Here is a 27,472-nt window from a genome sequence, read left to right on the forward strand (position 1 = left end):
TTCTTAATCAGTGTCTGATTCTTGTTCATGTGTTCCTTGCCACCACTCGCTGGTCCACCTGGGGAGCCCTGGCTGCTCTTCCCACCTCTACCCTCACCTCCTGCTCATCCATCCGACCCGCCCCCTTGCCGTCCTGGGGCTGTTCTCTAATGCAAATCTAAGCAAGTCTCCTGCGTTTAAACCCTTCGCTGCCCCCACTGAACCATCAGGTTAGACTCTGGATTCTTAGCAGGGCGTAGCCCCTTTCCTGCCACCCCCCACGGGGCACTTCGCATCCAACGGATCCCACGCTGCTTGAATATTCCCCGCCCCGACTGCTCTGGCTCATGCTGTTGGCCCAGGCACCAGCGATTCTCTCTATTCGGAATGATATTCCTCTCTCTGATCTCCTGCACAAATTCTTATCCTTAGTTGTGCTCTGAAATCCAAACTCATGAGCCACCTCCTCTGAGAAGCCCTCCCAGACCTTGCAGGGAGATCACGGCCACCTCCTCCTTGAGACCTGTGCCCTCATGCACGTTTCTGCTGTGCTGGCCACCCTGAGATGTCTATCTGATTACCTGTCCACCTCTCCCACCAAGTGGTGCTACTGGGGGGGAGGGCCTACGGTGCTCGCTTTTCAGTCTCTGGGGCCAGCACTGGGTGAGGAGGGGGTGATCAGGCTGGATGAGCCAGCTTAGGAGGTAATGAGCTCTTTGTCATCAGAAACGTGCCTGAGCCAAGCACACAAAAGGAAGACCATAAAGGGAACTGGAGCATTTGATGGCAAAAAACGCTGAGTTCATGCCATCCGTGGTCCCTTCTACCCAAAGTATGCTGTTAGGTAGTGAGATCCCCATCACCCACATATTCAAGCAGAGCTTAGAGGACCCCCTGTAGGAACGCTGTAGGGGCATCTCCTGCACCGAGGCACTTCATGCACTTCCTTGATGATGCCCCGGCTATCTCCCTTCTGTGTGTCTCTATGAGGCCAAATAAACCAGAAGATTCTGAGGGGCTCTAGGGTTCTGTTTCCACTAAAGTCTCTACTGATTCATCAACACAAGACAAACAGCTACTTCCTTTTTCTCCCAAAGTCTTAAACATATTTACTCTTCTACCAGTAAGGTCTTTCTTTCCTCCCCTCAGTGGCCGCCCCCCTCCGCACACTGCCTTGAACACTTACATCCATGAGGCAGGGAGAACTTGAGGCAGGTGATACCCATATCAGTCTCAGCTATGAAAACGGAAAAAACAATTAGACACATCTCCAGATGGAAAGAAAGATCTATGCCCAGAACAATTCTGCTCAGCTGCTTGTTCAACTGATTTTGGGAAGGCCTGCCTGGCAGAGGGAAAGGCTTTCATTGCTCTTTGGGGGACCAGTGGGCAAATGGACACACAGCCTCTCTTGCAGGTTCTGACAGATGACTGGGACTCCCATGCTCTGGGCCTCCTGCCACGACAGAGGCATATGGGCCCCGGGCCGGGAAGGCAGATGGTAGGGAAACTCTGGGGGCTGGTTGGATGCTGGGGAGCAAGATGCTTTCCCGTTGTCCAGTGAGGTTCTAAAACCTTTTGTTTCATTCTGACTGTTCACTCCAGGCAATCAATAGTGAGAAGGTAGGTAAAGAAGACCCAGACTGTCCAAAAGCAAGACCCAAGCCTCTATTATGTACATCTTCCTGGGGCAAGGGGTGAGATTTGGTGTGTATCCTGAGGCAATAAGCCTTTGAAGACCGTGCTCTATAAACTGCTCCAGAAGATCCTGTCTTGCCCAGGGTCCTTGAAGCAAGAACTGCACAGAAAAGGCCCTCTAGGGTTTGGAGTGCAGCAAAACCTTTCGGGGGGAGCGGGGGGGGAAGGTACAATTCAGGGGGCCACGGGAGATGCTGGGTACAAAAAGGGGTACTCTGGGCCCAATGGGGGCATCTTAGGAGCCTTGGGCAAATTAGAGAAAGGCCTCCCTTTTGGGAGGAGGAATTTCTGAGAGGCAACCCCCCCCCCCCAGGACCCTTTTGAAAGAATCCCCTCCTTAAGGCCCTCCCAGCTGAAGAACTGAGCAGACCACTGGATGAAATCCAACTCCCGCTGCCCCTGACGCCCACACAGTGCATTTGGTGGCCCTTGCTCAGGTGTCAGAACAGAGAGTGAGGGAAGAGGCCTTTTTTCCCTTCCCTCCGCGCGACCCCAGCAGGTGTCTGGGCCATGAGAAGCTGGCGAATTTTCTGGATGCGTGATGTTTTCATGTTTTCAAGATGGGTGGTGGCAGCCTGGGGGCATGGGGTGTGGGCATGGGGGGGCGCCTCCATGCAGCTTGGGGGACTGAGGATGCAGATGAGTAGGGGCTGGGCCAAGAGGGGGAGGGGAGAGTGGATGCACCATAGTGACTACAGCCGCTATGAAACTCATGGGCATTTCAGGACTTCCAGAAATAACTGCTGCTCATTCTGAGGGGTCCCCTACTTAAAGTCTTCCCTGATCTGCCCCTTCACTTTTGGCCCTCACTCCTTCCCCCAGGCACCCCCCATCAGGGCATACAACATCCCGAATGATAGTTACTTGTTTGCCTACATCTTCCCGTCTACACAGCCAGCTCCCTGAGAGCAGCGGTCTATGCAGCCCAGCCCTGTGCCCATAGGCCCTGGCTCACAGTCGGTGCCTGGGAGATGTTACCATGGGGATGAATGACGTATGGGACCAGAGCCAGGGCATGGAGAGACCCACATGAGGGTGTGTGGGCTGGGAGCACATCATCTGCTGGAGGGTCTGGGAGCCTCTGGTGCCCTTCTCAAAGCCAGAGGGACCCCTTCACCACCGAAGGCCCTGGATGGCCCGGGGTAGAGATGGGGTGGGGAGGTCGCCACTGTAAGAGGGGGGCTGCAGCCTCTCCAAGACTCCAGTTGGCCCCAACAGGCCCTGGCAGCCAAAGGGACTGGCTGCCTCCCTCCCCTAGTCTGAACCTGCCAGGCAAGGCCACCGTCAGACACTCCGGGCATCCCCTGGCCCAGGCTCCCAGCCACCTTCCGAAATCACAAAGCCCTCTACCATGGCCAGACGCAAAAGCACAGGATTGCAGGCTGAGACAGCCCCCTCAACCACATTATTACATCAGGTTATCTCTCAGCTGCCTCAGAAGGAAATCCCCAAGCAAGAAACATCACAGACATTTATGGCCTTTTAACTCAAAGCATCACTAATTCTTCCTAGACTTGAACTTCCTGGGAGGCCAGATGGGTGTTCTCAGTTTGCCTTTGCCTTTTGAGTCAGAGTCAGAAAATCCTAGCATCCCAGGAGGGCTAGAAGAGGGCGTCCTGCCCCTTAATCCAGTGCCTGCGCCCCCACCACCTCACTCTTCCCAGTTGCTGCCCATCCTGAGATCATTCACACACCTCTTGTGAGCAGCGTGGAGGGCTGAGAGCACGCTTCAGGACCCAGAAACCAACCTTGCCTCCTGTGATGGGGCTGCTCTGCTTCCAGAAATTTCAGGGGGGAGGCCCAGGGACAAGGTTTCTGATGCTTCCCTTTCTCTTCCATGACCAGTCTCCAAGAGACAAACACGGAAAAAAAGCAGGGTTCTAACCTTGACCTTTGTACTCTGGGTGTGGTCTGGGAGCTTGTTAGAGATGCGGCGTCTCAGGAGCACCCCAGAACTCCTGAGTCAGAATCCGCATTCACCGTGCGCCCCAGGTGATTCACGTGCTCATGGAGGGGCATTTTTGTGTGTGTGTGATCAGAAAAGCTTATTATCAATACCTAATAATAAAGCTGACAATGAATTAGATAAAAGGTTTTGTTTGTTTTTTTACTACTAATTCATTTCGCATTTATTCTTAAAGCTCCTATGTAAAATACTCCCACACCAAATGAATGTATTATGCACACACAATCTAGATAAGCTCATAACCATGAGACTGCTGCCCAGCATGGTAACGTACATTTACATATTCTCTCTGCAACATGAATTTAATAATATCTGTTATGGATTCTTTAATATCAACAGGAAGATTCCTTTTCCATAGCTTTCTGCAAAAGGGTCTGAGATAGGACTCAGTTTGATTTTGAGTAGCACTGTTCAGTTTGCCCTGCACACTGCGCTTCACATAATCTTCTTTGGCATTCAATTCTTTAGTCCAAACACCAAGAAGAAACTTAAGGAACTTGGTAATGATGTCCATGTCCTTATGATCATTGCCTTTTCCTAAATACTCCCCCAGTGCCTCTAACTCTTCAGTGGTGGTGTTTTCTTCATGAACTTTCAAATCATTCTGTGTGTCTTCCTCTCCAGGTTCCTGACCACCCACAAGCTCACTGAGGTACTGCTGGTCGATCTTATCCAAAGCTGCTTTGGACAGGGTGGTGGTTACCCTTGAGGGGGGTATGGATAGCAACTGGAGGAGGACAGGGACCACTTCCAGGATGCTAGCAGTGGTCTGTTTCCTGGGCAGGATGCTGGATTCACAGCTGAGTTCAGTTTGTGAAAATTCACTAAGTTAGATGCTTATGATATGTGTGTGTGTGTGGGGGGGTGTATACTTTAATAAAAAGTCAAAAAAAAAAAAAAAAAGAAGGAATTGGAATTGTCAGAAATTAGAGGCAGCTGGGAGCTCTACAGCTAAGCCACGCTCCTCTGAGCTGCCGGGAGAGCGGCCGATGCCTGTGGACTTGTGTGGGAGCGCCCCGAGTCCCACCTGCCTCGTTCTTGCCTGCCTGCCCGAGGCCCCTTTCGGCACTGAGGGTGACAGAGATACAGCAGCTTGGCTTTGACGTAGGGCCTGAGTCTGTCCCTGCCCCAGTTCTAACAGAGCAAGGCCATGTAAGGCCAGAAGTCCCCACGGATATACCTCCATCCAATCAACCAGCACCAACACCACTTTTCCAGGCTCTTCTTCATCCCAAGTTCACTGTGCTTTATCAGCATCTCTCTGAGCAGCGTCCATAGGGGAATACCAGTATACAGATACAATCCCGTCATTCATGATGATAATTGCTAACATTTACTGAATCCTATTGGGAGGCAGGCAGTAAATGCTTTGTGTACACTGTGCTGCTGAATCTTCCCAAGCCTATTATTATGCCCATTTTACAGAGGAGTAAAGTTAAGTCACACAGCTGGGAAATAGTGTAGTTGGGATTTGAACACAAAGCAGTCTGACTATAATTCTCTTATAGGCTAGGTACTCTGAGATGCTTGGGGACGGATCAAAAATGAATGAAGAAATATATGAAAACCCCTGAATTATACACCTTAAAAGAGTGAATTTTATGGTATGTGAATGATATCTCAAGTTTTAAAAATCTGAATGGACAAATTTTGGGGTTGGGATAAATGTTGACTGCATCCCTAAGAATTTGGTGGACCTGTTTCTCGGGTATGAACCAGCTAGCAACAAATACATATATATTTCTTTAAAAAAAAAAAAAGGAATGAAATATCTCAGACACCTCTGTAGTCCAGCAGACCTAGTCCCAAACTTCAGTCCTGCCACCTAGCCATGTGTGACAGAGTTTCAGTTTTCTCTCCTGTCAAGTAGGAACAGTGAACTTCGCCTTGTCAGGGGGTTGTGGGGATTAGAAGGGACGTCTCCATGGGGCAGCAGGCTGGGCCTGGTGAATCACAGCACAGAGTACTGAATTTCAGGAGGGCATAGGCCTGGGGAGTTAACATGGCGCTGCTGACTGCCTCCACCCCCAGCGATGCCCCAAGAGCTCCCGAGGCTGTCGAGAGTGCTACTTCTCACCCTTCCGTGCTCATGCTGGGGGTTCTGCCTAGGATCCCCCAAGGAAGACAAGCGCCTTTTCTCTCCCCCACCCATCTTGCTCCCTCTCTGGGCTGCCAGGGGCAGGGATTCCTGAGCCAGGGCAGCGAGTAAGTTTTGAGCCGGCATTCCCACAGCCCCTGGCATGGGGCCTCTGGCCCACGCCCAGCACTGTCCTCACAGGCAGCTCCCTGCCCACAGGGGCCACGTCGCTATGGTGATCCCACTACCCACACAGTGTCCAGGGAGACGGCAAGTGTAGCTGGAGCTGTTTCCAAGTCTTGCTGAAACCAGGCTGGGAAGATTCCTGAAAGGGTCAGAGGGAATGGGCGGGGGGCGGGTAGGGGGAATGGGAACTAAGTGTAACTGCTTCCCCAGCAGTAGGTGTGTGTGCGTGTGCGTGCGTGCACGTGCATGCACTCACGCGTGCGAGGGCATGCTCACACATGCCACCACCCCCCGTCCAAGTTATAATGGCCCTCCTGGGCAGAGGGACAGCCCCTAGAGAGGCATAATCTCATGACCGTCACGGGTTTCTTCCTGAGGTGGTGTTCATGGTTTATCACTGTGTTTTGTTTCCACATTGCAAACGAAAAGAAAAAAGAATGGCATTCGCATAGTAGCAGGACAGACTGAACTGTGCCTTCTATTGCTCCACACCTGAAGCTGGCTTCATGTTCTGCCTTGTCCTTTATCCTATAAAAATAGCCTCTAGGACACAGAGCAGGACACCAGGACTGTAACTGTGACCGGGAGAGAGCCGCCCACCTGCTGCGTCCCATGCTCTCGGCGCCTGACTGCAATCATCCCAGTGACCCACCATCGTGCACGGGGATTTGTTATGCTCATTTCACAGATGGTGAAACTGAGGCTCAGAGAAGCTAAGTCACTGGCCACAGTCAGGGGCCAGTACGTGCAGGGGTGGGAGTCCCACCCAGGCTGTTCAAGATCTGTGCTCACTGAACTAGCTGGCCCTGCTTCTACCTCCTTCTCCCAGCCCGGTGGGTGTTTACCAGCGGGGGGCCCATTTGGCCCAGAGAGAACAGAATCCAAGGCACCAAGTAAAATAAAGGAGCCAAGCCCTGGGGAATAGCAGGTGGAGCACAACCCAAATTGCACTCACTGGGGACTGCTATTTAGGCTCTAAATTCAGGAGCTTTCAGTTCTCCTTCCTGAGCGATATGGGGAATTATTAACTAGATGACCCCAGTCCTAACCCATGTGCACATTTGTGCTGACCCAATTCAGTCCAGAGTAGTTAATCTACGCTTCTTCCCCACAGTCATGAATGTGGGTTCCCCTTTGCAGAGCCTCTGAAACAGCCCTGACTGCAAATAAATGAATCCTCAGGGATGGTGAGAACCGGGGCCTAACATCTTCCGAGCCCTCGTGTTTGGAGCTAATGCTGATTTGTAAAGTGCTTTATGATTTATTCATACTGCCTTGCCAGCCTTCCCAGGACAACCTTCCCCTTACACAAATGAGCGCGACTCCCAGAACAGAATGTCAGGCTTCATTAGAAGAAAAAAACCCAGGTGTGGGGGATGTCCCTTTTTTTTGCTCCCTAGCTTACATCATCCAGTGTTTGCAGGATTCAGGTCCCAGTCGAGAAAGCACTTTGGCCCCTAAGCAGGGTAAGAAGTCAGGAGGTTCTTCCTGGGAGGAAGAGACCCTCTCTGACTGAAACTCAGGCCAGTGGATGCATTCCCAGGGGGGCAGGCTGCAGGTGACCAAAGCCAGACAGAGAGGGGCCCCAGGAGCGGCCAGGGTAGGGCTCTGCTCTCTGATTCTTGGCTGGGAGACCGAGGGGGGCCCCTCAGCTCTCAGGGGTGCCACGGAGTCATCAGAGCTGTGGAAAGTACAATTCACCACACTGGCTCCTGATACCATTTTCATTACTGGTGTAATCATGGTCTCCTCAAATTTGGGGGGGTATCCCCAGGTGCAGAGGGAAGAAGGAAATCCCCACTCTCCTCGCTTAGCTTCTTCCGGGTGCCTCAGGAACCCCTTCGTGTGGCCTCACCCCTGCCCACAGGAAAGCTGACCTCGGACACACGTGGCATCCATGAAACTGCAAGGGCCCAAAAGTCAAAAGTCATGCTGAACAGAAATGCAGGGGACTTGACCGCGAGGGACCTAAGGGTCTTCACGGCATCCCTAAAATGAGCAAGACCCCCACAAGCCCCGGTCATCCTTGTGCCAAAGGGTCACACTTGCGAGGGAACACACGGCTGAGCCACACCCACGGGGACTTTGGAGCAGCTCGGCGTACTTCTTCGGACGCTCCCTGTCCTCTAGGGTATCAGGGGCTCCACCACACGCTTCTCAGATGGAAACTTCCGGACAGAGTAAGAGATCTGTGGGCATCTCACTTGCTAGGCAATTCACACTGAAGTTACTGGTAACATGAACAATTTCTTGGTGCCATGTGAGAGTCAGTCCGATCTAATCATCTGCAGGACTCGGGGGCATCGTCACGTATGGCATAAGATCCAGGGGGCTCCCCTTCTTTCCATATGCTGTCTCAGCACAGGGACCGGATGCAGCCCCACCAGTCCTAGGTGTGGATGCTGACCTGCCGCACGTGGAAGGAAGGGGTCCTCCACTGTTTCTCCCTCGCTGCTAGGCTAAGTGTCCAGTGGTGGGCGACACTGAGACCTGAGATCAGCAAGTATAATCGAAAACAGACTGCTGTGCAAAAAAGGGCCTGTATTGCTCTTAACGCCTTACAAGAAAACAGTAACAACAAAAGAGTCGCTTTCAACTAATCTGGCCAACACGGATCCTCTGGCCATCCCTTCTAGCTCTGGTCCTCCAGGCTGGGAATTTGATGACTGATTGCATTTGGGACAATACAGAGACCCAAATGGCTAACCCAGTTTTGAGAGATCACAGTAGTCAAAGTCCAGAAATAAATCCCAACTGCTCATTCTCATTTTAAATAGCGAGTCAGTGATACTTTCATCTGAGAGTGAGTTCTACACCATTGTTAATTGCTAATGCATAAACTCTTGTCGAAAAAACCACCACCACCACCACCAAGGAGGCAGCGAATGTTTAAAACCCAGTAATTAATGTTCAAAATAGGATTTCTAAAATATAGTTAATAAATTACACTGTCTTGTTCTTCCTTAGGTATATGCATTCTCAATGAGGGTATATAGTTCCCAAGGGGGCAAACACTGGTTTTTAAATGGGAAAATATTACTCTTTCGTGTATAAACCATAGATATACATACAACATATAAACATATAGTATATCTTCAGTATTAAATTTTCATGAGATAATTATAAAAAAAGTCTAAAAAGGCTTCTTAGGGGAGCAATAAGGAAAAAAATGGGTTGAGAAACACTGCTTAAATAGAGAATAGTGGCTCTGGTTTTTTCTATATGACTCAAAATCACACGCATAGACACCTCTTATCCTATTCTGTAATAGTTCTTGAGATACACGGGCAGATTTATTCCTTCTTACATGGCCCTGACCCTGACCCCAGGTGTGGATCCTTTTCTGGTTGGTAGTTTTCCTCCCTCGCTTTTAAAGGCTACCTGGTTATCCCTTGGGGGACTGTTTTCTAGCGGAGGCCTGTTAAATCCATGATCTTAATTTTGCAGGCAATACTGAAGTCCATTCCGGTCTGAAAGCAACAACATACTGCCTTGTTGGAACTGCATGAACGGCTCATGAATGAGTTGTCTTTTGCCTGTTCACATATTTTCATTCATTTCTGGGTTTGTATCTACACTTTTGAGGATGGAAAACCAAGAAAACCTTATATCCTATACCCCGAGAAGATGCAGAATGACTTACGGTGCAAAGTGTTTCAAAGGTCTTTTCAGACACAAAGGATCCATCAAGGCCAAAGAGAAATATCGATGCATAGGAGAGCATCCCTCCGAGGATAATGAGGTTGTTCATATACGGACTGGACATCTTTATCAGCCTGCCAAGAGAAAGATGACAGTTAACAGAAATGTTAATGTTGTTATTCCTCCAGCAAACATTCCCTGAATGCCTGCTAGGTCTATGGTGTTGCCAAGGCTGGAGGAGAGAGAAATGCAAGCCCAGGTTTCCTCCACTCCCCACCACCCACATCCCAGGCTGTGCACCTGCTAGGGGCCGCTTCCCCCTCACTAAAGGACCCTAGAAGCTATATAATGCTACTGGTGGATTTTTCCTCCATCAAGTTCACCTATCATTTCTCTAGGGGCAGCTTGTAACACCAGCTTCTTCAACCATTCATTTTCAGTTTACACAAATACCTTATTAAGGCAACATGTCTTTTTTTCCTCTGGGGCTGGGAAAATAGGCTAAGTCTAGAGAATTCTACACTTAAGCTCAGCAGCCTTAAGGGAGGAGGGAGGTGAGGGGGAGAAGGCCACACCACCCTCCACCTTACCAGGTGGGCCCAGCCTAGGCGGTCTATAGGTGAGCACTCAGGGCTGCTCACGAAGTGTGGTCACCAGGTGGTATGTGAGCATTCACTCCAGCTGTCTGAAGCTCACCCGGTCTTGTGCACAAAGGGGTCACACCCATGCACAGGAACACCTCCCCTAGGCATTAGGTGATAAACATGGACATTGCAGTCCCCATCCCCACCCTACCCCTGTCCTCACCAGGCTGCTGCTGGGGGTATTCTTTACACTCCCACACTCTACACGCTTGTCTCTCACCTCCTGCAGGAATTCTGCTTTGGCTCCCAGCTGCCCAGCAAGCCAGGCCTGGCTGAGACCAACGGCTAGGTGGAATTCACCCTCAGAAGTGCCTGGCTACCCCAGCACAATCCACTCGGTCTGTCTTGGGTTTTGAGGCGCCCCCTGGTCCAAGTGCTCTTTTGTAGATTGTAAATATGGTCACTTGTTCCCTGAACATTTTCTCTTGTACTCTGCCATTCTATGAATCCTTTCACATTTAAAAAATGCAATGTGTCCAAGTGGAAGAGAGATAAAAAGCCTGGTGTAAATTATGGATTGCATGCGGCTTTTGAGCTGGGAGCACGGGGTGGAGCCACCCTACAGAGGTGCACCCTTGGCAGGCCACTTGGCCTGGCTGAGTCTCCTCCGGAGTAAGACAGGAGCCCAGATCATACTGCCCAGGGCAAGTGTGCAGCTCAGAGGACGCTGGATTCCTGGAGGTCCTTCTGCAAACCATGGACCGCTAAGACCCCTTCATCTTTATTACCACGAGAAGCTGGGGAGGGGAGAGGCCAGGCGTTGGGCTGGTTACCTGGAGGAAAAGGACCTTAACAAATAGATAGCATTTAGGGACATAAAAGTGAGGGGAACTTGGAACAACTGTGACATTTATTCTTATTTCTTTCAGATTTTTTAATCTGCAAAGCCAGTCAAAAAATTCACATAGATGCCAGCCTACTGGGAAGAGTAACAGTAATTTTCTACAGGAGGGCCAAAACGGGGTAGTTACCGAATTAAAGGAGTTTAGTCTCACAATAGGGGCAACTTGCTGTTAAGATAGGTATTTTGGAAGCTTGTAGAAAAGGAGTCTAATATTAATTGAGAGCTGATTCTGTGCCCAGGCCTCGTCCAAATGCTAATGGGCATGGTCATCAGTTAAGGTTTGTACAGAGTAGGTGAAACTTCCTTCAATTTTTTTTGTGGTGGTGTATGTGTTAGTGATGTATAGAAAATAAAACAACAAGTGAATAAAACTCCTTTTGTTCTTCAGGAAATAGGTTTGACCTAATCAAAACCAAAAACAACAACAAAGAAATATAGAGCCTCCAAGTTCTGTCTTTGCAAGCGGGAAGAGAAAAAAAGAAAACAACCGTGTTCTCTGTGGAATCAGGTTTGCTCCTGGCTGCCAGGAAGGTCACACAGCGTGGCTTCTGGGCTTGATGTCAGCAAGGCTGTGCCTCTGGCGGCCCTGCTCTGAGCCCCTGCTCAGTGGCTCCCCAACAACCCAGGGAGCTGGGTCCAGGGGTTTGCCGTGGGAACCACAGAAGCTGGTTGCGCGCGGTAAACACCACCGCTTGGGTGGCGGCCTGTTCTACCCACGGCTGACCGAATTAACTCAGACGGGGAGCTGCTCTCCTCCAGAGAGGGAAGAGCCTGTGTGGTGGAAGAGAAATCAAAGCGGGATACCCAGGGGACCCATTCTGCCACACACAGCAGTGTGGCCTCGGACGGTGGCCTTCCCTCTGTCACTGGGCTTCGGGACTCTCATCTGTGATCCGGGGGGAGTTATCTGAGGGTTCCAGTGAGAATGATGGCAGGGAGGAGCTTCTCAGGCTGTAAAGTACTGTCCCGGGGGGTGGAGCCCCTTCCTGAACTCAGTGACTCCCTTGGGCAGAGCTTCCCCACGACGCTGGGGGGTGGAGACAAGACTTTGGGGGAGCTCCTGCTTCTGTGTTTTCCCTCCTGCACCGTACAAAGTGGAGGAGGCCTAGAGACTCAGACCCTTGGAGTTTATTTATCCCAGTCCTCCTGTGCAACCAGCAGCCCTGCCTCTGTGTGTGTGTGTGTGTCTGTGAGAGAGAGAGAGAGTACGTACATTACATGGAACATCTAATCACATCCCAGGGACCGAATGACCACTTTAGAAAACTGTCCCCAAAACTTCTGTGCCCCTGGTGCATCGGTCATGTGAAGTCCCTACACTTTATCTACGAGTTTGTCAATCCGGAAAGCATCATCCAAGAGGAGGCTGTGAGTGGCTTACTTCTGATTCCGATTCTTGATGTTGAAGAAGAGAAAAGCGCTGGCCATGATCATCCCCAGGATGGTGAGGGCAGAGAGGATGCTGTAGAGAGGTAGGGAGATCTTTCGGAGCTGCTCCAGGATGATGGTCTTGTCTTTTGGTGGCTCAGATCCTAAAGGCCAAGGAACAGACACCAGCTGAGCCCGGTGCATGGTCAGCCCTCGAGAACACCTTTGCCTGCATGTCTTGCTGTCTGGCACCTGGACACGATCTCTGAGCAGGACACAGCTACTGGGGGAGAGGGCTCCAGTGGTCGGCCAATCTACCGGCAGGGAGCCTTAGCTAGGACTTATTTCTTTCTCTAAATAGAATCAATAAGGAATTTGTGATGCATTTAACAGCCATTAAAAGACTAGGATTTGATCTGGTCTAATTATCCTGTTGAAAAACCATCCCCATTTGTCCCCAAAGGTAACAGCAGCTCGGAAGGCACAGGGCTGGACGCTGTGAGTGGGTCCCACTGGGTGTCACTGGGGGCGAGGCACCTGGCTTGGGCTCTCAAGGACTCTGCTCTGACACGTGATAATGACCACCCTCAACAGGGCAGACACTTTGCCTGTCAGTTCCATGGAGACAGAGATGTCTCTGGGCGTGGGTTTTCTGCCTCAAGGTCATTATGTTATAAAAGCTCTTTCTGGTTTTCCATTCTCATAAGCCTCACTCACTGTGGGAGGCAGAAGCTACTGGCATGCCTCCCCCTCCCTACCGTGCCAGGACTGGACCAAAACTGTGGGGTTGCATTTCTCTATGTGACTGAAGAGCTGTCCCTGCTCATTCTCCACGGGCACCGGGAACCTAGGGGAGCCCTGAGGGCCTCAGAGAAAACTCATCTTTCTGGTCGCTGGCAAAATTGTCTGGATCCAGCCTGGTTTGGGAGGAGGGGTGCAGGGACTCGCCCCACCCCGCCCCACTTCTTACAAATCCCTTTCTTCTCAGCTGCTATTTCAAGTCAGGCTTCTGCTGCGGAACCGTGAAACACTGGGGCTTTTCTCTCTGGTGGGGAAGGCGGGGAGCCCGGGGAGCCCCCACAGGGGTCATGAGGACCGCACCATGGCTGTGCCGTGGGGGGCAGCCTGGGTCACACCTCCGTTCCCAGGGGACAAGCAGAGGATGGGCAGGTGTGGCAGCAGGGATGGAGATCTCTGAACATCTGTGTTTCAAAAATTCTGCTAGCAAGTTCAAACGTGTTTGGAAACATTCAGGGGATAAGAAGAGTTCGAACCATCTAAGCAGGGAAACTGCCAGGTTCTAAAACAGCTAGGAACCTGCTAGCATGGTTAAATGTAAAGTTTAAGCAATTCCACGTAAAGGAACATTTTGAAGGAGTGGCCGAAGGTCAGGGCAAAAACAGACACAAGGTAAGTGAAGTAACACCATTTCTTGCTTCCAGAAGTGAAAGCTCTACATCTGAATCCTTCTTCCACCATTCTTCCCTTTTTTTCCCCCCAACCTCCCACCCCTAAGCGAACCTCTGGCTGCATTACGCTGGCTCAGGTGTCTTCTGGTTTCCAAACACTAGAGCCAACCTGGGGGTGCCCGTGAGTTCCTGGCTGGGAACAAGTCCATCTCTGGGCATTGAGAAAAGAGCTGAGGTTTGGACCAGCAGGTATATGATGATTGTGAGCACTCGCTGCTCATGCAGAAATGACGTCAGGAGACTGACCACATCTCCTCTTCCTTACTCTACCTTCCCTCCCCCGAAAATAGTGCCTTCACACACAATGCACAAAGAGCATCCATGCATTCATTCAGCCAGCAGGCGTCTGTTTGTTTGTTTTCCCCACAACCGTGTTCTCTGTGGAATCACCTTTCATTCATTTATTCACCCACCCAGTCATCCCCTCAGTTGATCAGTCATGTGTTTAGTTTTTGATCAAATATGAACCTTCGACATGTGTCAGACCCCGGCTGGCATTAGGAGTTTATTTATTTATTTTATTTTATTTTTTATTTTTTTTAAGATTTTATTTATTTATTGGACAGAGAGAGAGATAGTGAGAGCAGGAACACAAGCAGGGGGAGTGGGAGAGGGAGAAGCAGGCTTCCTGCCGAGCAGGGAGCCCGATGCAGGGCTCGATCCCAGGACCCCGGGATCATGAGCTGAGCCGAAGGCAGACGCTTAACGACTGAGCCACCCAGGCGCCCCTAAAGATTTTATTTATTTATTTGACAGAGAGAGAGATAGCGAGAGCAGGAACACAAGCAGGGGGAGTGGGAGAGGGAGAAGCAGGCTTCCTGCCGAGCAGGGAGCCCGATGTGGGACTCGATCCCAGGACCCTGGGATCATGACCTGAGCCGAAGGCAGACGCTTAACGACTGAGCCACCCAGGCGCCCTAGGCATTAGGAGTTTAAAGTCAGATAGGATCCAGTCAGGGAGCTCATGGTCTAACAACCTAGAAATTTCCATGCAAAAGACAGTGACTATGGGGAAGGCAGAGACAAACACTGAAAGCCAAGACAAGGGAGCCATTAGCTCAGCTGGGGGCAATCGGGGAAGGCTGCACAGAAGAGTGTCATTTGATTTGGTTCTAGAAGCTGAGGAAGAGTTCTCCCGCAGAAGAAGAGGGAATGATCTTCAGGAAGACCAGCCGGTGGACAGGCTTTATTTCTAACCCAACCAAGTCGTTTCTCCCAGTAGGAGACAGATCTAAATTTAGCTGGGTCACATTTAAACAGAATTACTCCTGGCTATGGACTGGTTTAAATGTAGATGCCTGGGTAAGAGACAGCACGCCATGCAAATTTCAGTGACTTATCCTAGGAGCAGGAAGCCAGCTCCCATGTGAGTGATGGGGACCCTGTGCTCAGTGAGTGTATGTGTTGAGAGGAAAGGAGGTTCCCTCTTCCCCAGGAAGCCAAAGACTCCGAGCTTGACCCCAGCCCTCAGACAGTATCTGACCTTGGGAGCAATTGAGCAGGCCCCCTCCTATGAGAAGCCCATCTGCCTTACCTTGGAACCTGATAGTGTCGTTGATGATCTCCAGTGTGTCAGCCACAGCGTTGTACTCTCCCACCTTCACCTCCCTGCTATCTGTGGGGAACAAGAGATAGAGGCTGGTTAGATGGAGTCCCGTGCCTGTGGCTGGCTGTTCCTGTCGCAGCTCCTGCACCCCCACAGGCCCTGGCTACATTCTCACAGGCTTTCCTTTGCCCCGGGCCTTTTCCGGGTAGAATCGCAAAACCTCCGATTGGATCTGGGGTGGGACAGACGCCCTCTCACCCCAGTGCATCCGCTGGTGATCCCCCCCCTTTGCTATATGCCTTGTGGATGGAGGCCTTCTCCCTTCATAACGGACTCGTCTGTTACCAAGTCCTTCCTGGTCATTGGGCTGAACGGTCTCTGTAACTTTCCCCTGGTCTCTGGCTCTGTCATCTAGGACCACACAGACCGCTTCGGCTCCCTCTGCTCCAGGACAGCCCTAGAGACTTGAAGACACAGATCATCCCCCTGGTGCCAGCCCCCAACCTCACCTTACAGAATATCATTTCTAATTCAGCCCTCTCCAGGTTCCTCCTTGGGCCACGCCACACAATGTCACTGTGTCTGAGAGAGTGTAGACTCAAGGACTGACCAACATACTTCTTTAGGCATGGTCTGGTCAGCAGCAAGTGCAGGGGATTATCCCCTCCTTCATTTTGCACATTATATTCCTATTAATGCATTCTGAGGTGGAATTAGTATTAGTGAAGCCGGACGTGCTCATGGATCATGAGACTGGTGAGGGTGGAGGTGTCCTTGGGTCTGGAGACAGGGGAGAGGTCTGAGCTGGGGAGAGAGTTGGGGCCATCAGCATGTGAACTGGGAGTTGGAGCAGGGGGCAGGGAGGAGATCCCTTGGGACAGTGCCAAAGAGCAGAGAGGACCAAGGGCAGAATCCTGGGAGCGCCAACCTCTCGGCGGGGGGGGGGGGGGGGGGGGGGGGGGAGGTTGGGCACGGCAAGGATGCTGCAAGGAGACTGGGAGGGACTGGCCAGGGTGCCGGGAGCAGGGTGGCAGGAGAGAGTGGGCATCATGGGAGCCAAGGAAAGGGACAATTTCACAATGAAGCTGGCTAGCAGTGTCAGATGTCACCGAGAGACTAGAACAACAAGCCCCTTGAGCAAGGGGTTAATGGATTTGGTGTGTGGGGGGACTGGTGACCACAGACAAAGCAGGTCTGGGGAAGCAGGACCAAAGGCAAAGGTTGTGGAACTAGAGGGTGAAGCCCCCAGGGCTGAACACGCTTTGCAAGGGCTGGGGAGTGGGCGGGGAGAACCACTGAGGAGTCACCGAGCCTGGACAGTGTGCCTGGACCTGTGCTGGGAGCTTTCTGTGCCTTTTCTTGTTCGGTTCTCACAGCTGCAGCTGGTGGTTTCGGTCCCACCGCACAGATGAGGCAACAGGGCTCGGCAGCTTGTGCCTTTGCTGCCACTCCACCGATTCTAAGAGTAGAGCCCGGCCTCGAACTCGGGATGTTTCCCACAGACCATGCTCTTTGCTGACATGGGGCTGCCTCAATGGGATCCCTGAGTGGTGACAGTTCCTGCCAAGCTGCCCCCTCCGTGTAGTAACTGCAGAGAGGCACGCCCACATGCCCACCCACAGGGCAAGCGGGTCCCCAGAGCTGCAGATGCTGGGCCTCCAAATGCCCGGAGGTTATCAAGTGACACGGCTGCGGGAACTCCGAATGTGCACCCAGAGGACCCGCTGGCCGGCTGGGGCTCTGGCTCTCAGGGAATTTCTTTGCAGAAATGCAGACGCACTGCTTGTCCCTTATACACATTTGGGAAGAGGAACAGGGAATCCCATAGGCCACACTTCTGCCTGTGTTCTTTTGACTGTGGGGTGGAAAACAGGGTTGTCAAAGTCACTTCCCTCCCACTACAGTGGTCTTCCTGCCCCTTTGCAGGTGGCTGTCGCCTGCCTGGATCACAGCTCCTAAATGTCACATTAACAGACTCTGCTGGGAGCTCCAGCATCCCTGCTCTGGCCTTTTGAAGTCCTCAGCCCCAATCAGCTCCTGCTGCTCAGAGGAGGAAGCCCTGATTTATTTATCTGGTGTGGGGAGGCAGCTCATGAAATATGCAGGCTGATTGGAACAAATCACCAGGAGCCGGGAAGTGATGTGGCTGGCGCCCCACCGCACCCCCAGCCACACAGCCTGCCCCCCCGACTGACATACCCTGATGGACTGTCCCATGGCACCAAGAGGAACTGCCGACTGGCTGGGGCGCACATACTTGGCTTCCCAAGACAGCTATCATCACCAGAATCTCTCCCTGGGGTACCGCTTGGGGGCTCATAGGTGCGTCACATGTTCTTGCATTGAAGGCTCTTGGCAAACCATGAACTGGACATGATTTGCCCCCATCTGTAGATGAGGGAGAAGCCTCACAGAAGTTAGGTGAACGCTCAGAGCCATGTGCTGGGCAGTGACCAAGTGAACTGAGCTCCCTTAGCTCTGAACTCAGACCACTTTCACCACCCATGCTGAGCAGAGTTGTTGGTCACTCAGCCCACATTTATGGAGGGCCTACTGCATGCCAGGCCCAGCCTCAGGTACTTCCTGATAAAGAATCCCTCAAAAGCATCAGTGTGGGTGGTGAAAGATGAGGTTCTGTCCTCACCCTTGACCAAGGTCGCCTTGGACATCTGGGCACTGAGGCATGCTTGTGCTAAATCCCTTAAGCACTCCATTCATTCATTCATTCATTCATTCATTCATTCATTCATTCATTCAACAAACATTGACTGGGTGCCTATTATCTGCCAGGCTCGGGGCTGGAGATACAAAGATTAAAAAAAAATTAATAATATCTGAGATTGTAGTTAAAGACTCACCCAGCCCCACCAGGCAGGTAAAATTATTCTCATCTGCAGATACTATTTCCCTCCAGCCTGCCCTTTGTTAGCAGGTGGCTGCAGCTGGAAAATGGGAACTTTCAAAGTGGCCATGAGGATTAAAGAGGAAAATATGGGCAGTTTCTGGCTTACAGCCTAACTCACAGTAAGTGTTCAATAAATTGTAGTTTGCCTCATGATAAAAGTAACTGAGCTATTTGCTCGGTCCCCAAATACTCCCTAGGTTTTTTTAATGCCATGGTTCCCCATAATGGTCCCTCTGCTTGGAAGGTGGCTTTCCCCTCCCTCTACCAACATGGCCCAATCCTACACCCACCTCTTCCAGGAAGCCTTCTCTGAGTACGTAGCTCCCCTCTGAGCACCTCAGTTGCTGTGGGCTGAGGGCATGGGTGACAGCTCCTGGTGTTGGAGCTATGACCTAGGTGTACCCAGGCCTCATGATTCCTATCAGCCAGTTAGTTCCTGAGCGGGCCTTGAAGCCTTGCATCTGGCATCCTTAGGTAGCATCGAGTCTCATCCCCTGTCCTCTACCCAGGACCCCTCCCGGGTCTGCAGGTAGAAGGATGGTGCCCTCTGTGTTCTTCCACGGCCCAGCTGGTGGCCCAGCTGGTGGTGACCATTATAGGCACCCAGCACTCTCAATGTTTAACTCTTGGGTTCCTTGCTAACTCACAAACAGCGTTAACCACCCAATGGATACAGACTGGGCCTTGCAGACTGTGGGTCAGGGGACAGGCTAGGAAGACGCACCAGGGGGTGGGGGTAGATGAAGGAATTGAGCAGAGGGCTGCCGTCCTGCCCCACAACTCTGCCGCAGCTTGCCACTGACTCACTGTGTGGCCCTGGACAGACTGTCTCTTTCTCTGGCCTGAGTTTCTCCATCGGCAAACTGCACAGCAGGGCTTCCAATGGTTCCCAGCCCCGGCTGGGCATTAGTATCACCTGGGAACTGCTGGAAAATACATACGTCTGAGTCCTAATATGGACCCATTATATTAGAACCTCTGGGGGGCTGAGGGGTGGGTTCTGGGCGGCAGTATTTTTAAAAGTCCCCTAAGTTGATCCTAACACACAGAGTTGAGTACCACTAGATTTGACTGAAGGCCCTTTAATGCCGACAGTTTCTGTGCTAAGAGCCTAAAAATAGTATGGAACAAGAGAGCCCCTCTCCCGAAGAACAATGCTGCTTCCTCGTTGTGGGGCAAAAAGAAGTGTTCTCTTTGAAAAACCCATTCTTTATTTCAAATTTTAGATTTGGATGATACGTAAAGGAAATAGGTCCTATTGGTGAAAATTAGGCTGCCAAAAAAAGTCCAGTCTGAAAATATTCACTGGCTGTGGGCCTGAGAGCATCCACGAGATGGCTGGGAGACAGCTTCCGTCAGTGATTCTACCTCCTTCTGGGACCGCAACCCCTAGGCGGGAGAGCCAGTTACAGGGTCTCTTGCATTAGCTGGGTTCTACTCCCCTCACCCTTAACTGTCCATTAGTCCTCAATTGGCTCTAGATCCGAATGGAAGGAGGTATATGTGTTCTTTAAAGTTTAATGGTTACAAACACACACACTCAATGTATGACTCCAAGGTCTAAAACACAGGATGGCCTTGACTCAACAAAAATAAAATAAAAAATGCTATAAGTTATTCCATTCTAGGCCCTCCTAACAAAATCCCAAACGCAGGGAGAAGAGCAAGCTCTGGCTGGTAGACAGGACCCTCGGAGCTAGTCTTGGCTTTGCCGTCACTTCAGTGAGGAGCCCCCAGGAAGTCCTGGCCTCTGCCTGGGTCTTGCTAAAGCGAGTGGGCTGGGTGGGGAGATCTCTGTGGCCTCCACCTCTTGCTCGATGATTCTGCAATTGCTTTGAAAACCTGCCTCACAGGTCCTGCCTCTGCCTGGGGGCCACACATCACATGGACTCCTGCTCCTGCTGGTTCTTCGGAGGTGGGAACATGGCGATCACGGGCTTTGATTCTGCTCTTCTCCAGATGGCCAGCCCTTCCTCAGGAGTGATCCCCAGTCTGGTCACTGCCTGTGGACAGGCCCTAGAGGGTGACTCTCCTGTCACTGGGTGAGGAGCAGAGCTGAGCAGCACCTCTCAGCAGCACTCCTTGGCCTGAATCCTGCACACACTCTTCTCTGTCTTCATAAACAATATGCCACTGCCACATTTGTAACAAATTAACGTCACTGACCTTTGTTTGGAAATTTTTAACAGGCCGGGTGGACACTGGCCAAATGGCTTGGGAATATGATAATCCTGCTAAGGGCAGATTTGTCTGTTGACTTAGGTTAACTGGGCTAGGGGCAAAAGCTAAGTATCTGGGGTTACCCAGGACATATATAAACACAACAGGTTATTTGCACCTAGAGCACCTTTTGTCTCCGCTTCTCAGCTAACTTCCCACTGGCCCTTCAGAATCCCAAACTCGGGTGCCTGGGTGGCTCAGCCATTAAGCGTCTGCCTTCAGCTCAGGTCATGATCCCAGGGTCCTGGGATCGAGTCCCACATCGGGCTCCCTGCTCGGCGGGAGGCCTGCTTCTCCCTCTCCCACTCCCCCTGCTTGGGTTCCTGCTCTCGCTGTCTCTCTCTCTGTCAAATAAATAAAAATCTTTAAAAAAAAAAAAATCCCAAACTCAGGGATAGGAAAGAAAACTCAGATGCTTCCTCTCCCAGGCAGCCTTCCTAGAATCTGGCAGGTGGAGGCAAGTGCCCCTCCTCTGAACACCCTTACCACGTATCACACCCACTTGAGGTCCTATGTCTGTGCTCCCCCCACCCCCAACCAGGAGCTCTCTGAGGGCAGGGGCTGCATCTTACCCAGCTTGGCACCCCCTGTGCCCAGTCAGGAGCTGGCATGCAGGTGCCAGGAAATGACTCCCAGGAAACTTAAAAAGCCCAAACCATGGAGTGGCAGGGGGAGAAAGGAATTTATCCACATCAAAATTAAGAACTTCTGTTCAACAAGGACTTTAAGTCTATAGACAAGTGACTGAATGGGAGAAGGTATTTGCAAAGCCTAAAGGTAAAAGGGGACTAATATTTAGCGTACATAAGGAACGCTAGCAAATCAATAAGAAAAAGACAGTACCCTCAAAATAAAAGTGGTCGAAGGATCAGAAAGATCAACAAATGGCTGACGAGCACAGGAACAAATGTCCAAACCTCATTAGCGGTCGGAGAAATGGTATTTAAGACTACAGTATGATATTACTTTATGCCTTTAGCCTGGCAAACAACGAGTGAGCCGGGGACTGGCAAGTGTTGGTGGGAGGAGGGACACAGGAACCCCCATGCTGTGGCAGTGGAGACAGGTGTGGGCACTGAAAGAGCCATCTGGGATCTTAGGCATGTTCAGTGTTCACACACCTTCCCATCCAACAGTTCTGCTCCTGGACATTTGTCCTAAAGAAACGCCCAGTTGGGTTCAGAAGGGGACATGTACAAGGACACTCATTATTTCTATGGGTAGGGAGTTGCAGGTGGCCTGGGTAGCTGTCACTGGCAGAGTGGATGGGTAAAGCATGATCAGCGCAAGGCATGGCTCAGATGTACACACAGGAACATGGAAGCATTTCCAAAAAACAAAGGCTGAGTGGGGAGGGAAAAAAATAGAGAAAGAAATAGAAGATACATAATCCAGTTGCACAGACAGAAATAAAAATATATGCCTACGAAAGAGCAATCCATATTTTGTAAGGACATACCAACACAATATATGCGTTAAACACTTAGAGTGTTTGCCTTTCCCTGCGGGATGAGCGCAAATGCTTGAAATAGGCCACAAACAAGCGAGAAGCAAGACAGTACTTTTCTCAAGAAATTCTGGCGGGGCCGCGGATCTGGGGTTATGGTCATGAGTGCCCAGGAGAGGAGCAGGAAGCCCACGGTTGCCATGGTCCTTCTCTGTGCTAGTCACTGAACCGTTCATAGCTTCAATGTCATGGAATTCTCACCATCCCTCAAGGCTAAGAAAATGATCCCCTTTAATTTTACTATTTTAAACTGAATGCTGAAATGATGGCTTTAGAGAGATCAAGCCACAGGACCTAATTAGTAAGGAAGAGACATGTCTGCTTCAAGGCTCATTTACATGCGAGGGGATGAGTTCCCCATCACTGGAGGCATTCAAGGAGAGGTAATGCTGCAAGAGAGAGTCACGGCTCCCTTCAACATGGAGAGTCTATGGCTCAATGAAACACAAGGTCTGCTAAATAATTCTTTTTCAGGCTACCTTCCTTGGGCTCTCTGAAACATAAGGATCATGGATCATGAAGGCTCAGAAGTGTCAGGGTCAGGCTCCCAGCCTCAAAGAGCCCACATACATGTGTGTCATCCCATTTCTGCTGACCCACAACCCTGCCAGGGTCTCTTGCGTTTCAGCGGCCCATGTCTCCACTCTTAATTATATCAAGTCGAGTGGCAGTTGGACGACCTGGCCTTTCTAGACCTTTGTCTAGATGAAGGGAGCTACAATACATGCCTTGACAGAAGGAAAAGGACATTAAAAACCAGCCTCAAGCATCTCAAACTAGAGTCAAACTAGCTCCGAAAGTTTTCTAGTCAGTTCTGGGAAATCATCTTCCTGCTTTTATAGACCCTGGCACTGGGCCAGAAAAATTATGAAGCCCCCAGGGGGCAGGGACTGTATCTTATTCAACTTGGCTTCCCTCAGAGGACTTGGTAAAGCGCCTGGCAGATGCTCAGGAAATGTGCACTGAATAGAACAGTATCTGTTACCCCAAAGACCAAACGGTAATTAATGTCTGCAAATGGGGAGGACAAGCCTACATTTCACTAGGTACCTTCTGAATGACAATCATGCTGTTGGAGTGATGCAAGACCCCGTGCCTTCAAATCAGGTGCTGAAATAGAAAAGTCCGAAGTCTGAGCCCTTTATGTTGCACAGAAGCCGTGTGAAATTCGAGCACATTATCGCTCACCAAGACTCTGACAAACAGGCCTAATGAAGGCAGGGCCGGTGAGCGGGCGAGCGTGCAGATGCTGAGAGCTCCCAAAGAACAGCACAAACAAGGCTCTAATCATGGCTTCACTCAACTTCCTTCCCTGCTGCAAATTCTGAACCATGTTTAGACTTCGGCAGGAACATGGATTCTTTCTTCTCTTGAGGGAAGAAAGAAGCCAATTCCCTGGCATTCATGCTCACATACACGTGGTTTAAAGGCAGTCAGCTCCAGCATGGGCAGGGGGAGGGCAACTGAATGTGGAGTCAGAAGGGGTTTAGGCCTTGGCCCTCCTGCACCCACGGTGTGTGGCCAGCAGGATGCCAATGCCGGCTTCTGACCACAGGTGCGTCACTCAGAATTGCACCTGAGACAAGAGTAGGAGGACACGGAATTGATTTGGGAGGTGGTCTTGTGGCACACTCAAGAAGTGTGGGGAGGTGAGACAGGACAGGGAAGGGAGCCAGTCTGGGGGCATGCATGAGCAGGTTTCTGGGCGGGCAACTGAGGCACAATTCCACTGGGGACCCCTGGAGACAGAGCAGAATATACCTTGCAGTTGCCCCACCCAAGAGGAAGGATGCTGGGTGGTTTATCCTCTGCTTCTCTCTCCTCCCTGGCACAAGGTGTCCCTGAAAGCACCAATTCCCTGACATATGGCCTACTCCTTGCATGGGTGAGGGGTGCAGGTGCTTTTCATGAGGCATTTGTTCTGGAATTGTGGATGCTCTGGGAGTATGGATGTGTCATTGACGGCATCTCCCATCTACCATCTACATTGTCCTGCTGGGAATTAAAAGCTACGAAAACAACGGATCGCGGATCATCACATCAAAAACCAACGATGTATTGTATGGTGACTAACATAACATAATAAAATTAAAAAAAAAAAAAAGCTTTGGGAACCCCTGAAAACAATGTAAATGGAGGGAAGCTGGGAGTGAGGAAGGTCATTCTTAGGGATCTGAAGCCCTCCTTGGATTAAAAATGCCTCGGTCTCAAGAGGGGCCGGGGGGCTAACCCTGGCACATTATTTTAGAACAGTCCTGTTGACAAGACACATGGTTTCTCCAGCCTGAAACAACAATGGCCATCATCTTGAATTAGCTTCCGCTCACATTCTGTTGTCAAGGCTAACTGCTGTTTCCCAGACAAGTCACCAGAAACCACAAATAAATGAAGATGTTCTTAAATTTCTACAAGTCCTATCACCAACGAATCCAGTAAACGTTACCAAGAGCCGGCCAGGAGCCAGGCATCATGTCAGTAATGGGACGTGCTTCCCAGGCTTGAGAAGCCATAGAGCAAAATCTCATTTGGCCCTTTCCCCAGCCCCAGGAGCTGGGCAGGGCTGGCTTTAGTGTCACCCCATTTTCCAGAGGATTAAGCTGAGGCTTAGGGAGATGAAGTAACTTGCCCAGGGTTACACTGCTGCTGAGTTTCAGAGCAAGGACTTGAACCCAGGTCTTTTGCCTCCCAGTTAAATCAATAAACTTGCACTGGGGGCCTACTGAGCGCCAGGTGTTTGTGCTACCCTACAGCCTTGGAATCAAAAAGTGCAGGGCCATGGCTTCTTAGCTCCCCTTTTAGTCTTCTTCCCAAAGCTACCTCCCATTTCCACCTCATCTGTGTTTTAGTTTTGCAAAGGAATTAACGGAGCCTCCGATGCAATGCTTCCTCTACGGTAGGTAAAAGGGTTCGGAAGGCCCTGCACAAATAAAGAGCTGAAAGAGCATCGCGTGAGGTCTTCAGAGGAAAGGTGGGATGGGCCAGCTTCCAAGATCAGGTTAGTGAGCTTTGAGACAGCCTGGGTGTGAGTCTCGAAGCAGCCCCTGCAAAGGGATCCTCCACCACCGGGGCTGACTGTCAGCGAGCCAGCTCTGCTGTTCACTGTCCCCTCTAAAGATGAGGCAGGAGGTGAGGGAGAGACAAGCAGACAGGGAGAGAGGTGGTGTGAAGGACATGGCAGAAAACAACATGGGGCTCTATTTAGAAGCCTTTTTGAAAGGCCCATGGCATGAGGCAATTCTCGGGGTAAATCCTGGAAAGTCCCAGAAAACAGAGTCCGGGCCAGCCCAGGGAAGCATGGGCCCAGAGAAGGGAAGGAATGAACTCACCATCCCATGGTGAGTCAGGGTCTCCCCCAGGAAAGTCCCTTCCCCTGTCTGGGCCTCAGTTTCCATTCTGTGAAACGAGATGATAACCAGGCACCCTCCCAGGTTGGGCAACCTGCCCAATAATTCAGCGCCGCTCCATCCTGGCAGACAACGCACCTCTGAGATCCTCTATATTTGGAAAACTAACTCCTGTGAGGACACGAACATGCCCCCAGCATTCTAGTGGCTCATTTTAGTCCCGAAATAACACAGAATCCCTCTGTCAACAGGATCAATGTTTGTTTTAAAAACATATAAAGAGAAGCATGTGCAGGTTCAGCTCTGATGTTCACTAAAAACTGGGCACAGATGTGGTAAAGGGAAAACACTCAGGTGTAGGTGTGCTTGTGAGCACAAGGGGAAAACTGAGGTCCCATCTTAGCTCTGCCACTAACCAGCTTGTGTCCCGGGGCGGGGGGGGGAACACCTCCCTCCCCTGGGCCCCAGGATCATCTCTTAGACCCTGCCGTATCTGACATCCTACATATGGCTAAGTGTGGGGAACAGCTATAAAGGGCAGGCAGACATAAAGGCACCTGGGGGTTTCAACACACCAAGAGAATCTGGATTTGTTTCAGAAAAGTGTCATAATTTTTTTGACACAGTGCTAATCATAATTGCTGCTACTTGCTGAGCAAGAAATATATGCACATATTTCTATGTGTTATCGAGTTCTTTCCACATTCCGAGAAGATAGATAGGATTATATTCCTATTTCACAGATGAGGACTTCACACAGGTGAAGTTACTTGCCTAATGTGCTACATCAACTTGAGCTAAGGTGGGTCAGACCCACTCTGAACTATTGTTTGCTCCACTGCTTTCCTTATAAATGCCCAAAACTGGTCACTGGAGTTGGTGTCTAATCCTAACATATGAAAAAAAAAGGCAATAAAATTGGCACGCACTTGTAGCTGTGATCGGCCAATCAATATTTTATAAAATATTCTCCTAGAATGATATAATTTGAGAACTGGAAATGTGACAAGAGAATTTAGTTACAATCACTCAAAAAAAAAAAAAAAAGTAAAAGTGTCTTTGCCAAGATGCTTACTTGGTTCAACCAATGAAGAAACAAGACTTAACAAATGGGACAATAATTACATTTGCCGAAAATTACATCTTTCGCGCATGCCAGAGAGCTGACATGCGTTTCAATTACCTGCCACGGGAAGACGAATGGGTAAATCTACAAGATTGCATTACTGAGCCACAGTACCAAACACCTCTCCTCATTGAGCTAAATCCAGTGGGATTTGTCTGAATGAACCCGAATAACTCGATTTCATTTCTTGCTTTCCCCTGGATGACTTTGGGATCTGACGCAAAGTCACTGCTCTTGATCCTGGATTTTTCCAGAAACATCCAGATGCTGAAAAACACTGCAGTGAAGAACGGTGCATCTCGTGGTTTTGGCTAACGACCCTGCTGATGACCGTACCGGGCTGCATGGAGGTGTCTACCTGGAGGAAAGCCCAGCCCCGCTTCTCACAGATGCCCTGTGGGCTCTGACAAGCCCCTGCCCCTCTCCGGGCCTCTACTTCCACCTTGTCACTTGAGGAAAGTGGTCTGGAAGGTTTCTGAGCCCCTTCCAACATGGACACCAGGAAAGTCCAAAAAGCGACCTGGTTTCTTAGAATAAAAATTAAGGACCTGTTACAAGTACGTGGGGGATGATTATGGGTTAAAAGAGATTAAAGAGAAATAGCAACCAGCCATTGTGTGGGTTCTCCCACAAATTGTAGAGACATTTTGGAGATAATCAGAGGATCAACACAGACTAGAAATGAAAGGATATTAAGAATCATTGTTAAATGTTTTAGGTAGGATAATAGTATCATGGCTATGTTTTGAAAAGTCCTTATCTAGTAGGAATGCATACTGCAGTATTTATAGATTGAAATGAGATAATGTCTGGGAGCTGCTTTAAACATTATAGCAAAAAAAAAAAAAGGGTGCAGTGGGTGAGTAAAGATAAAGCAAGATTGGCAAAATGTTGATGATGGTTGCAGCCAGGTGATGGGTACATGGGGTTTATTCTGGTCCTCTCAACTTT

General features: G+C 50.4%; 1 protein-coding gene across 1 annotated transcript in view; it reads right to left on the bottom strand.

Annotated features, from left to right (window-relative positions):
• GABBR2 (gamma-aminobutyric acid type B receptor subunit 2) overlaps positions 1-27,472 on the bottom strand; it is a 344,696-nt gene that overhangs the window by 68,523 nt on the left and 248,701 nt on the right. The window contains exons 9-11 of the mRNA XM_054509321.2: positions 15,408-15,488; positions 12,418-12,568; positions 9,550-9,682 (exon numbers count right to left, since the gene is read on the bottom strand). Of these exons, the coding sequence (XP_054365296.2) occupies positions 9,550-9,682; positions 12,418-12,568; positions 15,408-15,488 (365 nt within the window). The remainder of the gene's footprint in view (positions 1-9,549; positions 9,683-12,417; positions 12,569-15,407; positions 15,489-27,472) is intronic.

This window comes from Mirounga angustirostris, unplaced genomic scaffold, assembly GCF_029215605.1.
Source record: "Mirounga angustirostris isolate CCGP_5_RB_7025 unplaced genomic scaffold, mMirAng1.0.hap1 SCAF_15, whole genome shotgun sequence".
Lineage (NCBI taxonomy): Eukaryota > Metazoa > Chordata > Mammalia > Carnivora > Phocidae > Mirounga > Mirounga angustirostris.